At 43.3% G+C, this 14,719-nt stretch overlaps 1 protein-coding gene across 2 annotated transcripts in view; it reads right to left on the bottom strand.

Moving 5' to 3' along the window:
* KIAA0232 (KIAA0232 ortholog) overlaps positions 1 to 14,719 on the bottom strand; it is a 438,560-nt gene that overhangs the window by 223,441 nt on the left and 200,400 nt on the right. For both annotated transcript variants that reach the window (XM_086964120.1, XM_086964119.1), the window contains exon 6: positions 4,203 to 7,476. In XM_086964120.1, the coding sequence (XP_086820246.1) occupies positions 4,203 to 7,476 (3,274 nt within the window). The remainder of the gene's footprint in view (positions 1 to 4,202; positions 7,477 to 14,719) is intronic.

Raw genomic sequence — 14,719 nt, 5'->3', positions numbered from 1 at the left:
TGGCTTTGTCATGAACAATGGGCATCTCAAGAATGCAGCACAGGACGGGAAAACACCTTAGCAGCCAAGGTGTTAAGATGCAAGCAGATGACGGAGGGGTTCGGAGCACTCTTAAGAGTGCTTGACCATCTGGACACCTGAAGCCACGCCCTCATATGATGTTTTTATGGCTCTGTAGCAAAGTAGCCCTTTTTGACATGGTAGCCCCAATTTTTGCCTGGTACATGATGTGATTTCGACTGAAAGTGCACTGGGTTCCTGCTAACCAGGCACCAAGGGCCAGAGCTCCGGACTCGGCGGCGTGGGTAGGTCAGAGCGGCATCGCACAAGGCAGCAAACTCCATAACTACATGGATACCATACAAACCATTGTGCAGGTACTGATGATGCCTGGTTTCTTCACAGATTAGGTAGATCCAGAGCTTTGCAATTACATGGACACAGGAAGCACCTCGTTCTTGTGACATTTAGACTAGCCTATTGGATACAGACTAGGTCCTCTAGTGTAGATACATTTTTACTTAAGGTCCTGAAGAATCGCGAGTTTAATCAACGCAAACGCGAGAAACCTGTCGACCAATACAAACACGCACTGACCGGCACTGAAAGAGGAACATTACACTCCACCCAGTGCTTGTCAATATACTTTTTAACTAAGACAGGAGACCCCTAGGATTAAAAGGTTCTCATAGGTACTCCCAGCCTTATTTTAAACCCACACTTTTTTGTCTACACAATCCTGGCCCCACACCCGCATTTCACTAAACAGCTGTTGGATATAAGATCTCCGATAAAGTGCCCATCTTCGAGGTGAGCCCGTTGGGTATTGCAGCGCCGACCCAACGAGGAGCAGCCCATATGATGAAGCATGAGACCTGCAAAGGTGTGTGAGGGCATTACATCCAACAAAATGGATGCCCTACTGTGACTTTACTGAGACAGTGGCACCACTACATTAGTTCGACCTGTACATTTCGCCTTCATAGGAACAGCTCAGCACATTTTTTGTCTTTACCCCCTGAAAACCTACCAGCCTCTGGGGTGCTTGCCTACTCTATTGTGCCAGCCTGCCACCCAATACACTGTTCGGACCTCCTATGGTGAGAGCCTTTGCACTAAGGAGGCCCAGAACAAAAGCCTGTCCAGGAAGAGGGTGTAATATCCCTTCTTACAGGATGACCTGCTGATTAGCCTCCTTTGGCTGGCGAGCTTCAAAGAAGTCGTCGCATTTCAAATGCAAATCTAGCTCCCCTCACAAGAGAGTAAGTCACCCCCCCCCATCCCCCTCCCCGCTCAGAGCCCCCTTGGCACCTGGACAGGCAGGAATATTACCTTGTCAGGTAGACGTGCCACCTCCAGGCTAGTACCACCTCCTAAAGTGGGCTAACTGTGAGACAGGCATAATGTTTCAGAGGGAGTCCTCTTGGTGATGGCAAAACTAGGAACTCTAGGGCAGGTTTATGCCCACTTCTGACAGGATGTGGTCATATAGGTGGCGTAGTGACCCTAAGGGTCAGTAGCCAATTGGCTACTACCCTACACTCCCCTAACTTCAGTATTTAGGGGAGCTCCTGGCACCAGAGAAGCAGATCCTGATGACCTGAGAAAAAGATAGACAAGAGCCTCGAAAGCAGAGAAGACTGAAGAGATCACCTGACTTCGCTCCAGCCCTGCTGACCTGTCTGCTGTTCTCCATCTACTCTGCGCCAAAGACGTCTTGTCCTGCAGCTGTCGTGCCTCCAAAACCCTGGAAGGACTGCCTGCCTTCAATAAAGACCAACACCTTCCGTGAGCAGCAGACCTGCTCAAAAGCAACTCCAAAGAGGAGACTCTGAGGCCTCCGATCTGCCATAACATCACACCTGAAGCAACCACTGCACCTTTCGCCTCTGGCCCAATACGAAGTAGGCCAATGTTGCAAACAAGGTGCCCCAGTCTCCCAGAGCCAAAGGCCATCTTGGGTTGAACTCTCCTGGACTCCCAAACGTCACCTGCGGCCTCAGCATGGCAACCCCCTTGAACGCGACTACTCTGGTAAGAAACACCTGACACCTAAAGACACCTCTATACCCAACGCCCCTGGAGAAGAGGACCAAAGGTGTACCGTCATATCCGAGCACTACAAAACCTGAGCCCACTTGTTAGTTCAGCCAGACTTGCTTCCTAGCCAGACCCTACATTCATTTTTCACAGTAACTGATCTCCATTAAAACATATTGGGCATCCAGCGCTGTTTTGCACCAAGCCGCCCTCGTGCCGCTAGTGGTGTACCACTTGTTTTGCTTTGGACCTTGCCCACCACTCACCTTAACTGCTGGAGATTGGTCTTGTAAGTCGAATTACTGTACCTGTTTTCTGAACTTGCCAATCCTTCCATAGGATATCATTGAATAACTCTGAAACTGTAATGTGTCCACTTACTTAAAGCGAAAATAATTTATATTCTAAAAAGTACTTGAATGATTTTTCTCTGATGCCTAAACATATATAAAGATGCTTGCTGTTTTTATAAATTGGTGTGGGTCTCCGTTTTGTATTGTGCTCTCCTTTATTGATCATTGTGTGTATTTTGCAAATATTTCACACTCCTCTGTTTTATGCATAAGGCTGTTCGACTAAACTACCCCCATTGTAGGATTCCGCTTTTTCAACAGTTACAACAAAAGTTCTAATACAGCCTTTCTCCAGATAGAGTTAACTTAGCTGGAAAAGAAGATGAACAGCACGATACGGTCTTAATACCACGGAGGGCTGAAGTTCATGTCTTTTCTCCCTGCCTATTTTTCAATATTTGTTTCTTAAACCATGAACAAAAGTCACAACCTGTGTTCACATAGTCTAGATGGAGAAAAGGAATACATGTTGTGCCCTTACAACCCGGAATACCTCAGATGGAACAAAATGGAGACAGTAAAAGATATTTCCATAACCAAACCGGGAATAATTTGAACACAGAGAAAATAATACTTTTAAAAATAATCATGCTATATATCCATGTGCTCCCATGTGGTTGAAGTACTAGAAACCATTGAGAAAAGCCACAGAATCCTAATCAATTATCAAATCTTCTCTAGCGTTTGATGAATTTTCACAGTCTTCGGTACCAATATTCTATTTCAGATCTAAGCAATATAAAATATTTCAACACCTGTGAACCTCCATGCTTCAGTGCTGATTGCAGATAATAGAATTTAAATATGGTAGTCACATACTGTGGCACTGTGGGCAAATGTTCTATTCTGACCACTAGTTAGTAATAATGATCACTGGTGCCTGCTGCTGTGCATACCTTTATTCTAAATACATCGATCTATTTCCCTCCAAAAGAAGAAACATATCTTTCTGGAAGGATGGGACTGACAGAGTCTGGACTTTGCCATTCCAAATCAATGGTATATAGTAGACTTTCCCTTGCTGAAGAGGGCAGTCGCTGTGCTTTGGGGCCAAATACCATAATTATGAAATACATATGCCTAGTGGGCTTTCAGTTTCAAAAAGGGGGAAGGAGCTGGAATGGACATCATGGATGACCCTGCCTGCCCCCTCCCCTCACCCCCTATATGTGACTTTGGTGTTTGGGTCCTACTGACCAGACCATAGAATGATCAAATAAATGCACAAATGTCTGAGTTATGTGACATGGCCAAGGTTAATTATCACAGTATAACCTCAATACATACTCAAGCCTTACTTTCAAACATTCACCATTACACCTTTTGTTATAAGAAATAAATAGAAATGAACTTGCAGCCCAAATGCACAATGGGAAAAATAAGTACATCATCTGAATAGGTAAGATTTACACTGTAAATACATATATGCTGAACAGACTGTCTTAAAGCACTGTTTGATAAGCAAAGATAACACAATGAAAAAAGGTCATTGCTTTGCTGTGTGTTCATTTGATGCATAAACAACATGTGCCCTGCTATATTAGTGAATTTCAGTTATAGTATCAAGCAACCACGTTATGGAGAGACATTCTGCTAATTCCCCAAATTGGCTTTTCTACTGATTAGAATATATGTTGGATTGCTGTGAAACATTACAAACCTCAAGCAATGCTCTTAGAATCTGAGCAACAACTGACTTCTGTGCTGTGCTAGTGAGTGACCCACGTATGAATCAGAGCCTATAAATGCTTCCTGGTAAAACATGAAATATGTTAAAAACTACAAAAGCTATATCACTATATAATTTACCTCTTTCAGGAGTTCTGTTGGAACAGCATGGTTCGTATAGGTGCAAAAACGGCAACCAACTTCACACCCAATGCCATTTATTTCTTCACAAGTTTCCAGTATTTCACAAATGGGTGTAGCGTAGTCAGTGTCTTTCTTTTCCAGTGATTTGTTGACACTGTAGTCTAGACACTGATCTTGCTTCTTAATTGGTAACATTAATGATTCTTCCTGGGAATCCAAAGAAGTCTGGGCACTCTTTTCCATACCAGATTTCTTTAATCTGGGAAGAAATCTTCCAGATTCTAGCTCTAACTTTCCATAGTAATGGCTTTCATTCTCTGCATCTTCTTCCAGTGGTTTGAGATCTGCTTGTGGATCTTCAAACACATCCCCGTGTGAAAGAGTAGTAATACTAGACTCCTCTTTTTCAGATTCAAATTCCGATTCACTGCCCCCACCTGGAGACAAGTCAGAAGCAGAAATTGGGCGAAAGTGTGTTCGGGGGGAAATTCTTATCGCCCTGTATTGTGTTCGATCAACACCACATATCCTGGGATGAAAAACATCACTGTCAGAATCAGAACACAGTATAGACTTAGGTTTGAAACTAGGGCTAAACGATGCAATCCCTTCAGGTTCAAACGAGCATTCAACGTGAAGAACTTGTGAAAATGGATTGCTCAGCCCAAAGGAAGAAAATGAATATTCCAGACCCGGATCTTCAACTTGAAAGTTTCCATGGGTCCCTAGGAAGTCTTCATGGAAGATTAAGGAAAACCCTTTATTTAGTCCATTTTCTACTTTCTTCGACTGATCATTTTGTTCAAAGGAAACAAATGGCCTCCATAACTGGCGATGCCCTGGTGCGATGCTATTTCCTGGGCTCATGAAGACATCTGTCCCAGCTATTGTTACTACGTCAGGAGCAGCACACTGTAGCAGGCTTCCTTTTGAATGACCTGGTGGAACCACAGCCCACTCACCATCACTACTAAATGCTTTGAGTTCTCCATACACACCACCAAGAATAAATGAGTTTTCTTTATCTTGGGTAATATCCCAAGGCTTTGAGGGCATTGTGTAATCACCACAATCTACTTTTGATAACTCGCTGGAAACAAATGCTCTCTTCTCCACATTTTCACTCTGACCCTCCCAAAGATGATATTCTGATCTTTGCACGGCCTTACTAGGCTCAAGAAGGGTTTCTACTTTTGCATCACTATCTAAACAGCAGCAGCATGTATTCAAATCTGAAGAAAACAATGGATCTTCAATTTCTTCTACTTCTAGCATTGCTACTGGACTACTGCCCGGTACATTTGTCCAAATATCATTAAAAACCCCTGAGCTGTAGCCATCTTCATGTTGAATAGTCTCACCACAAATGTCTGCAGATTCAAAAACCTTACTTTCAGTGTTCTCTTCCAACTGAATTCCACAGACCGACTCTAGTTTAGATTTCTTTTGATATGCCTGTGCAGAAACCTCCCCAATTGCACCATTGATTTGCAAACTGCTTTCTTCATGCAAAAAATCAAGAATTTCTTCTTCTAAATAGTTTGAAGAAACAATAGGTGCAATATAACCAATATCTTCAGAACTAAACTGTGTAGAGTCATCTAGCTGAATATTTAAAGTTTCGTTGTCTGAACGAGTTTCTTCTGAATGAGACCAAGGGCTACAGGTTCTTGTTGATAGATTTGAACACTGTTCATGTTCTTCAAAGGCACTATTTTTGGTCCAAATTAGCAATCTAGATTGTGTTTTTCCAAGGATGTTGGCTCTGCAACTCGAATCTGTATTTTCATCTCTCAAATTCAGCACATCAAAAGAAAATGGTAAAGAATTGCTGCACTGTACTTCAAACACTGAAAAACATGAGTTGATGCTAGACAATTCATTACCATCTGAAAAGAACTCTTGATCACCAGCAAGCATGTGTGTATCTAGGATTGTGCTGTCTGAAATGGGGGAGGACCTTATTGGTGACTCCCCTCCAAAACTTTCTCCATCTGCATCTCCAGAACTTGAAGATGAACAGCACTCCCAAAATTGAGCTAAATTGCTAAGGTCATGCATAAACATCCCTTCACCACCAATAGAACTGGGTGAATCTGCCCATATTGCACTTTCCCCATGCAACTCCAGTCCATCTAATACTAAGCAACATTCAGCCTCAAAATCAGTTCTCTCATTGCTTTTCTGTCGGATCATATTCAAAATCCGACTTTCGCCTTGCATCTTATCTGAGGCACAAAGATCCAATATGGATTGATCAATATCCACTTCATAAAAGTGTGTTAGTTCTGAGGGATGAATATCATCCAGAAATGCATCCTCTGAATGAGGACATTCCGAGGTCCCAGTGAGGTCATTTGCCTCTTCCATAACTGCAGGCATTTCTACATAGTGACCATCAATGAAAGTACCTGCTGCGAGGTATGTTTTATGGTTATTGTGGTTACCAATACAAAGACTATGCACAGATTCAGACAACTCTTCTACAGCTTCCGATGTTACATCCCAAATATTTTGTCTGTTCCTGTATGAAGTCTCCAGTTTACTTTTTCTACTAGGAGGAACAAAATAATCGGTTATTGGTTCAGTATACCATAGTGGTTCCTCTCTAAACTCCTTTTCATCTCTGTTTAGTAAATTATTGTTTTGTTCATAACTAGCATCTTTTCTTCCCATTTCCTTTAATGGTCGTTTCCCTCTTTTGCCCGGCTGCTTAATGAACCCACCACTACTGCTGCTGCTACTTCCAGCATTTATTTTGCTTTCTATCCTTTCTTCAATCTTTGTTGATAATCTGCTTTGGCTATTACGTCCCTTTTTGTTTCTAACATCCCGTGCTTTGTGCCTTACTTTGATACACTTTGAAGATTTTAACTTTGAGTGATTCCCACTAGAACTGGAGCCTGCTTCACTGGAACCAGATGACCATGAACGGGGACGCGGCTTTCCTTCAAGCTTATAACCGACTTGTTTTTTGCAGAAAGCAGATTTATCCTCAACTGTGCCATTGGAGAACTGGTTTTCCTTTTCACTTTTACTTTTTCTTTGCTGAATTCTTTCATACACAGTGGTGGAAGCTTCGTTGATGACTTTAGTTGTTTCACTTTCACTGTTGCAGTCCTTTGGAGAAGGAGTATCAGTGCTGGTTTGTGGAGCAGTAGATGAAGAAGAGGAGCTTGAGTAAGAACAAACTTTGGATTTGTTCCACACCGTCATAATCTCTTGTAAGCAAATAGGTTTCTCAGACAGAGGTGGAAATGCTTCATAATACCTAAAAAAAAAAAATAAAAAAAAAAGTTATTGGATATGTTTCAGAACTTATACAACAGTTACATTGAAAAGATAAGCACAAACCATATTTAACCCCTTCCATGCTGATGTCGGCCCCCAGCCGTCATTCATCACTGTGCTCGTGTGCTGATGACTGCTGGGGGCCGTCATGAACCCGCTCACTCTTAAAAACTGCCGCCCAGGCGCAGAATGGCAGCCGCGCCCAAGGGGTTAAATAACATTTTAATCACAACAGTAAAGACAACAAAGGGTTTTTGCTGTTGGCACTAACATACAAAAACCTCCTGTCTTTTTAACCACTTTTTTTGTATGGCCCTCATATTTGAATACCACTGGGAGACATTTAACATATGTATCTGTGCTTCCTCAGAGATCTAAAATCTGAAGGGCAGGGAATACACTCAAACTATAACCTCACTTACAATTCATGGCGACTCCCTCCTGTTCTCATCAGGCTGTATGTGCAAGCAAAACCATACACAAGTGTATAAGCCATTTTACGAGTGCCCCGGGGAGAGAATCCCTCTTGTCAGTGAAGAACAAGTTACTTACCTTCGGTAATGCATTATCTGGTAGAGAAAATATTAAGCTTTAGATGCCTTACCTTACAATTTCCCAGGCGTCAGGCTGGATACGGAAACAGTTGCATGAGCAGTACCCCTTGTGCGCGCCATCCAGTGGCTCCATTCAGTTCCGCGAGACAGTGTCAGTTAGGACACAGCAGTCACCTATATAGGTGCCACCCAGCAGTACTGACATCAGTAATTTTCACTTAACCACGCCAGAAGCACAGAGCCATGAAGTGACTGACTCAAGTGAGTGCCAAAACTAGGGCCCTGAAAAAGGGAGTAACCTTAGCGCTAATGAATAAGTCCGCAGAGTGGGAAAGCATGGGTGCGACTATAAGGAATCTGCAGCTCGATATTATCTCTATCAGAGTTACTGAAGTAAAGTAGCTTGTTCATCTAATAGAGACTTCTAGCTTAAGATTATTTACTTAGAAGAGATACACAATCCATACCCTTCTGACACCAGAAAGTCCTGCAGGACAAAATGGGTAAAAATGCTCACCCCTGTGGACCTGACTGTCCAGAAAAACTGTTTAGCAAACGTGTGCAGAGACACCCACTTTGCTGCCTGGCAGATGTCCAGGACTGGGACAACGTGAGCCAACGCAGTCATCGCAGCCTTTCCCCTGGTGGAATGGGCTCTAAATCCATCAAGAGGATTCTTCTTAACCAAAGTGTAGCAGACACTTTATGCAGATAACGGTCCAATGAGAAATGGTACTTTTCTGCAAAGCCCTATCTTTTTTTAGCTCCCACATACCCCACAAAGAGTTAATCATCCACCGAGAACTCTTTTGTGCGGTCATGGTAGAACGAAAAAAAAATTTTGGGTCCAGGGGGTGGAGACACTCCTCTTCCTTAGAAGGATGGGAGGCGGGGGTGAGCAAAAAAGGTTGACAGTGTGATGGATTGACCCAGATGAAATGGGGTCATCACCTTTGGAAGAATAGAAGCACAGGTGAGAAGCACACGTTATCTAAAAAAGTCATCATGTAGTGGGGTTTAAATGATAACCCCTGCAACTCACTTACCCTCGGGCAGATGCTATTGCCATAAAGGCCATTTTGATAGTTAGCAGCTAGAGGGGACAGTTGGGTAAAGGCTCGAAAGGAGCACACAAGAAAAGTGAGGACCAAATTAAGGTCCCACTGAGGCACGACGAAGGGCGTGGGAGGAAACCAGTCAACCAGCCCTTTCAAAAACTGTAGGAAGCTGGCTCTGTATAAATTATCCTTCACAAAGGAGCTACAGAGGGATATAACGCAGGTCGCCCTCCACTCAAAACTCAGTAATCATAAACAAAAACCTGCTCTAAACCGGGATAAACTTCATGAGCATACCCAAAACCACATCTTGGTTCAACTGGTTGGGTACCAGCTAGTAAATACTGTACACACTGCGTGCTCCTATCCCTTACTTAAAAAAATGTCTCAAATGTGTCTGTCCCCCGTAAAAATTAGGGTGTACGTTTCTCACACCAAATATTTTTGCACATCATATCCAACGAAAAATATGTGAGGGAAGTGGAGGCACCTCACGGAAACACCACCATGGGAGCTACTGATAGGTTCTCATCAGTGTGCTCCGACCATTATCATTGGCAACCTCCACGACCAAAATTAAAATGTGAAAAAATGTGCCCAAATAAATTGAAAGTGTGAAAAAGGTAAAATATGCACCCCGAAAGGTATTAGTGTGCCTATCAACCCTGGCCCCGTACTGTCAAAGCAAAGAAAGTTTTTCTTGCTTCCAGAACCTAGAAACGAACTAAACAATCACTAGTGGAGTGGTGTGGCTCACTGGTTAGAGGCGGCAGACCCGAGAGCAGAAGACGGCCCAGGACCAGGGTTCAATTCCCGACGCGGCAGGGTCGTGGACCAGGGTCAGCGGACTTGATAATTCTCACCTCGGTGCCTACTCTAACCAGGGATCACACTCGGCAACTCTGGGCATTAGCTTGCCTCATCTCCACAACGGCCCCCCACATACGCGGGGGATGCCTGGTTTCACCCTGGAGATACCCAGAAGGGACCATCTCACAGGGAAACCAGGACGGGTTCCCCAGCGGTCTACAGCGCAGAGATACTCCTTCGGGATTCGATTCTAGCGCATTACAAACCCACAATTAATTAGCACAACTATCAATTTTAATCACTACTGTGTGTTTGCTCAATTTAAAACCAAGACCTACAGTTGCACTCCGTCAGTTTATTAAGGGAAGCCAACATATTTCATTGCCTTTTAACAAATTTCCGGCAATTTCTTCAGGGCTAGTGGTCAATCCTCGCTACACTAAGTTCAATAATGTACCCAGTGGTTGACCACGAATGTATGACGTTACAACGAATTCCGTTGCAACGCATGCCTTTACCACGCATGCGTTACAACGGAATTCGTTTACCACGCATAACCTTTACCTCGACAATTTGCGTGGTGACGTCATACGTCGTTAAAAGGAAACGGAATTTTTTTTCCGATTTCTCTTAAACGACGCTGATTATGTGCAGATTCCGTCGTGACTTCTGGTGAGTTTTTTTTTTATTTGGGGGGAGACCCCCCAAACCCCTCTTTTTTTACTCTTTACCTTTACCACATATGCCTTTACTACAAACATCGTAGTAAAGGTATGCGTGGTAAAGGCTTTAGTGGTAACCACGCATGCGTTGTACTGCATGCGTGGTTAAAGATTTAGTGGAAACGGCTTCGTTGAAAAGGCCGTTTCCCGTTGACCACACCTTGCATACCAGCAGCCACCTTTCCTGGGTATGTGTACGCGTCCACATACCCAAACATACTTATAATTGTTGCTCTCTGTCAGTCGTTCTCTGGTTAGCGTCTGGCTTATGCACTCCGCGCTTATTGAAATTACAGTGTGGCGAGGATTGACCCCTAGCCCTGAAGATATTGCCAGAAATGTGTTAAAAGGCAATGAAACATGTTGGCTTTCCATAATGAACTGATGGAGTGCGACAGTAGGTCTTGGTTTTAAATTGAGCAAACACACAGCAGTGATTAAAATTGATAGTTGCGCTAGTGATTGCTTAGCTCGTTTTTATGTTGTAGAGTAGAAACAAGAAAAACTCACGAATACCTTTCAGGGTGCATATTTTACCTTTTTGACACTTTCAATTTATTTGAGCACATTTTTTCACATTTTCATTTTGGTGATGGAGGTTGCCAATGATGATAATCGGAGCACACTGGTGATAACCTATCAGTAGCTCCCATGGTGGTGTTTCCATGAGGTGCCTCCACTTCCCTCACATATTTTTCATTGGATATGATGTGCAAAAAACTTGGGTGTGAAAACGTACACACCCTAATTTTTACAAGGGACAGACACATTTGGGAAATCTTTTTAAATAAGGGATAGGAGCACCCAGTGTGTGCAGTATTTACTAGCTGGTACCCAAGCAGTTTAACCAAGATGTAGTTTTGGGTATGCTCATGATTTATCCCAGTTTAGAGCAGGTTTTTGTTTATGATTACTCTGTATACATTATACCAAAATGCGGTATGGTGTGCACAGAGTCCAGTGGAACCGCAAAACTAGGCAGATGTAAAAGTATAGAGCACCTTACTCTCTATTTGTGGTAGTGTGGGCGAGCACTAAGGCTTTATCTAAGGGTAGTGTTAAGTATTTGTTGTACACAATCAATCAAATTGTCTTTATTCGATCTTCCGAGGACAGATCATAAAAGATACACACAATAAAAACAAACTACATTATCAACACACGTCAAAAAAGGACAACCACATATTAAAAAGGAGGAGCAGGTCCTTGTACAGGTATAAGGCAAACCAGTCCAAAGAGATGGAGTTTCAAGTGCGTCATGACTTGTAAGTTACAAACTACCACGGTTTTAGACAGACAAACTCCTTGTGTTGTTTTACATTAAATAAAGTGATAAGTGCAAGAGAACTGATTTAACATTGAATTAAGTGGCAGTGCAAGAATTCTAAATCCAAGGGCATCACCAAGGTGCCAAATAATAAAAAATTAACATAAACAAAGGACATTTAAAAAATAATGCAAAGTCATTAATTACTTAAAAACAATAAAATTCAATTTTTGTCAAAACAGCAAACTCCTCTTAGCTAGGATACACTTCAGAAAACTAGCACCAGCATAAACATTACAATCATTAAGTTGCAGTAAGTAGATGAGAGCCACTTTACACTTGGAAAATAGAGGTATTAAAAACTTCCTAGTAAACGGCTAATAAAATTGACAAAAAAAAAAAGACTAAGTGTAAAATAGTTTTACTAGATTGCTCATCGCATGGAAAAATGGCTAAAGTTTCAGAGGAGTACTGTCCTAAAGGAAAACATCATCCAGCAAAAAGAACCCAGCCTAAATCTTTCCAACAGATTTCTTTCATAAAAGTGGGTCACGTACAACAAATACGGAGCAATTGTTTGGGTCGCTTGAATAAGGCAATCATCTCTGAGAGTTTGGCCACTTCCTTTAATTCCATAGAGATTTGTTTATGCTTACAAAAACTATCCTCGGCCCACTTTCTATCCTTTTTTCGATTGATTCTGGGTGCTCAAACAATGAGGTACAGCCAAGTACCAAAAAGCAGTTTTTAATATATTGAAGCCATGTAATGGTCAAACCACGGGCGCACGTTAAACAATCTCTAATAATAGCCCAGTTCAAATTGGCTTCTAGGTTGGACCAGGTTGGGCACCAAAGAGCCAAGGGGGCAGCATTAATGGTGTTTTGGGCATACTCCATGCCTAACTCCAGGAGAAGGGAGAAATGCGGAGATGAGGGAGGAACGTCTAATAACCGGAGGCAGAATCTACTCTTCTCTATCTGCATTGCATGAACATCCTTGCCCCCCCCCCCCCCCCCAGATACCCATACCATATGTTAAGATCGGCAGGTATTTCCGGTTGTATATCTCTAGTATAGGAGCAATGGGCTATTTACCAATAGACATGGCAAACGAGAAAGTAGTGCCTACAGCTTGAGTATATAGGGTTATATCTGTTTTTCGTGTACGTGAGCCACGAACATCCATCAAACTCCATGCCTAAATAGAAGAAGGTACTGACAGTCTCTAGGGGTTTGCCCTCAATATTTAGGGTACGTGTTTTGGTATTTTTTGAGCCACATATCATTGTGAAGGTTTTCTTAAAATTTGGCTTCAGGCCCAGGTCTTTCATTAAGCTAACATAACTGACGTTAAGTTTAAGGATGTTGGCAGTCCTTGACAGAAGAACTGCATGGTCAGCATATAGCAGTGCAGGCACGGCATTTTTCTCCACAAAAGGAATGCCCACCCCAACAGAAACCAATGTTTTCTTCAGGTCGAATGTATAGAGAAGAAAGACGATTGGATCATGCTTAATGCTGAACGGCTCTATGCATTCCCCAGCACTCACAAATCTGACTGAGGCTGTAAGGTCATGGTGGGGGTGTCTTAAGAATGTAACCAGCCCCACATCCACACCCATGCTCTTTAAGATGACCCACAGCTTTGAGCGGGAGACGTAATCAAAGGCGCTTGACTGGTCCATAAACGCCAAATGAGTGGAAACACCCGTGGCATATTTATATTTTGCCACAATAAGGTGGAGATTAAGACACTGTTCAATTGTCCCGAGCCCCTTCCTGAACCCATACTGGCATGGAGCAAGTATAATGTTGTCATTAGTCCAGTCCAGTAGGCGGTCCAGTACAACTCTCCCAATGATTTTTACAGAAGAATCCAGAAGGAATATTGGGCGGTAGCATTAAACATTAAGCCTGTTTCCTTTTTAGGTCGAAGGCCTAAAAGGCTGCGCTTGCGCAGTCTTAGGCCGGAGATTTAATGAGTTTGAGTAGCGGCGAAGGTCCCGCCTCCGTGCCCCCTCTCTCCTTCATTGGCTGGCTTCCTAAACGGAGGCCAGCCATTGGAGGAGAGATGCGTCACTCCAAACAAGCTCCGTCCTTTTCGGATTTGGGGGCGTAATTTTTGATGTTCTTTAGACAGTGACGTTGTCCGTCACTCAGAACATCAAAACCACGCCCCCAAATCGGAAAAAATCTCGGAGCTTGTGTCCGCCATTTTCGATCCTTCGCAGTGAAGGTAAGATCGTGGCTGTTTCCCTCCGTGCCTTCTTCCCCCTGTCTGTTTCCCGCCCCCCTCCCGCTCTCCGTGTATTTTCGCTGTCCGTGTGTGTGTTTCCCGCCCCCTGTTTGTTTCCCGCCCCCTCCCGCTCTCCGTGTATTTTTGCTGTCCGTGTGTGTGTTTCCCGCCCCCTCCCGCTCGTGTGTGCATTTCAGAGCGTCTGTTTCCCGCCCCCCTCCCGCTTATTTTGTAGTAAGCAGGATTTCCAGTTGATGAGGTAAAGGGTATTCTGCATTAGAAAAAGTAATTGCCTGTAGAAAAAAGACACGGTGTCATTTGTTGTGTACCTGCAGAAGTCTGCTACATGTACGTATGCACGCCAATTACCCGCCTGGCTCGGAATCGAACCCTAAAAAGTGTGACGTACTAGTTTTTAGATGGTGTTACGAATCACTTTCATGTTGCTCAGATGTTCTTTTGATGGCCATTTGGGAAATGCGAGTATGTATTTTATCAATTACTGCCGATTCTCGCGTTGCATCAAGGCCTTGGGTGGGATGACGCCCGTTCCTTCAGACGCCCGCGTCTCTGC

Source organism: Lissotriton vulgaris, chromosome 3_2 (assembly GCF_964263255.1).
Source record: "Lissotriton vulgaris chromosome 3_2, aLisVul1.2, whole genome shotgun sequence".
Lineage (NCBI taxonomy): Eukaryota > Metazoa > Chordata > Amphibia > Caudata > Salamandridae > Lissotriton > Lissotriton vulgaris.
This window is presented reverse-complemented; position numbering and strand designations above follow the sequence as displayed.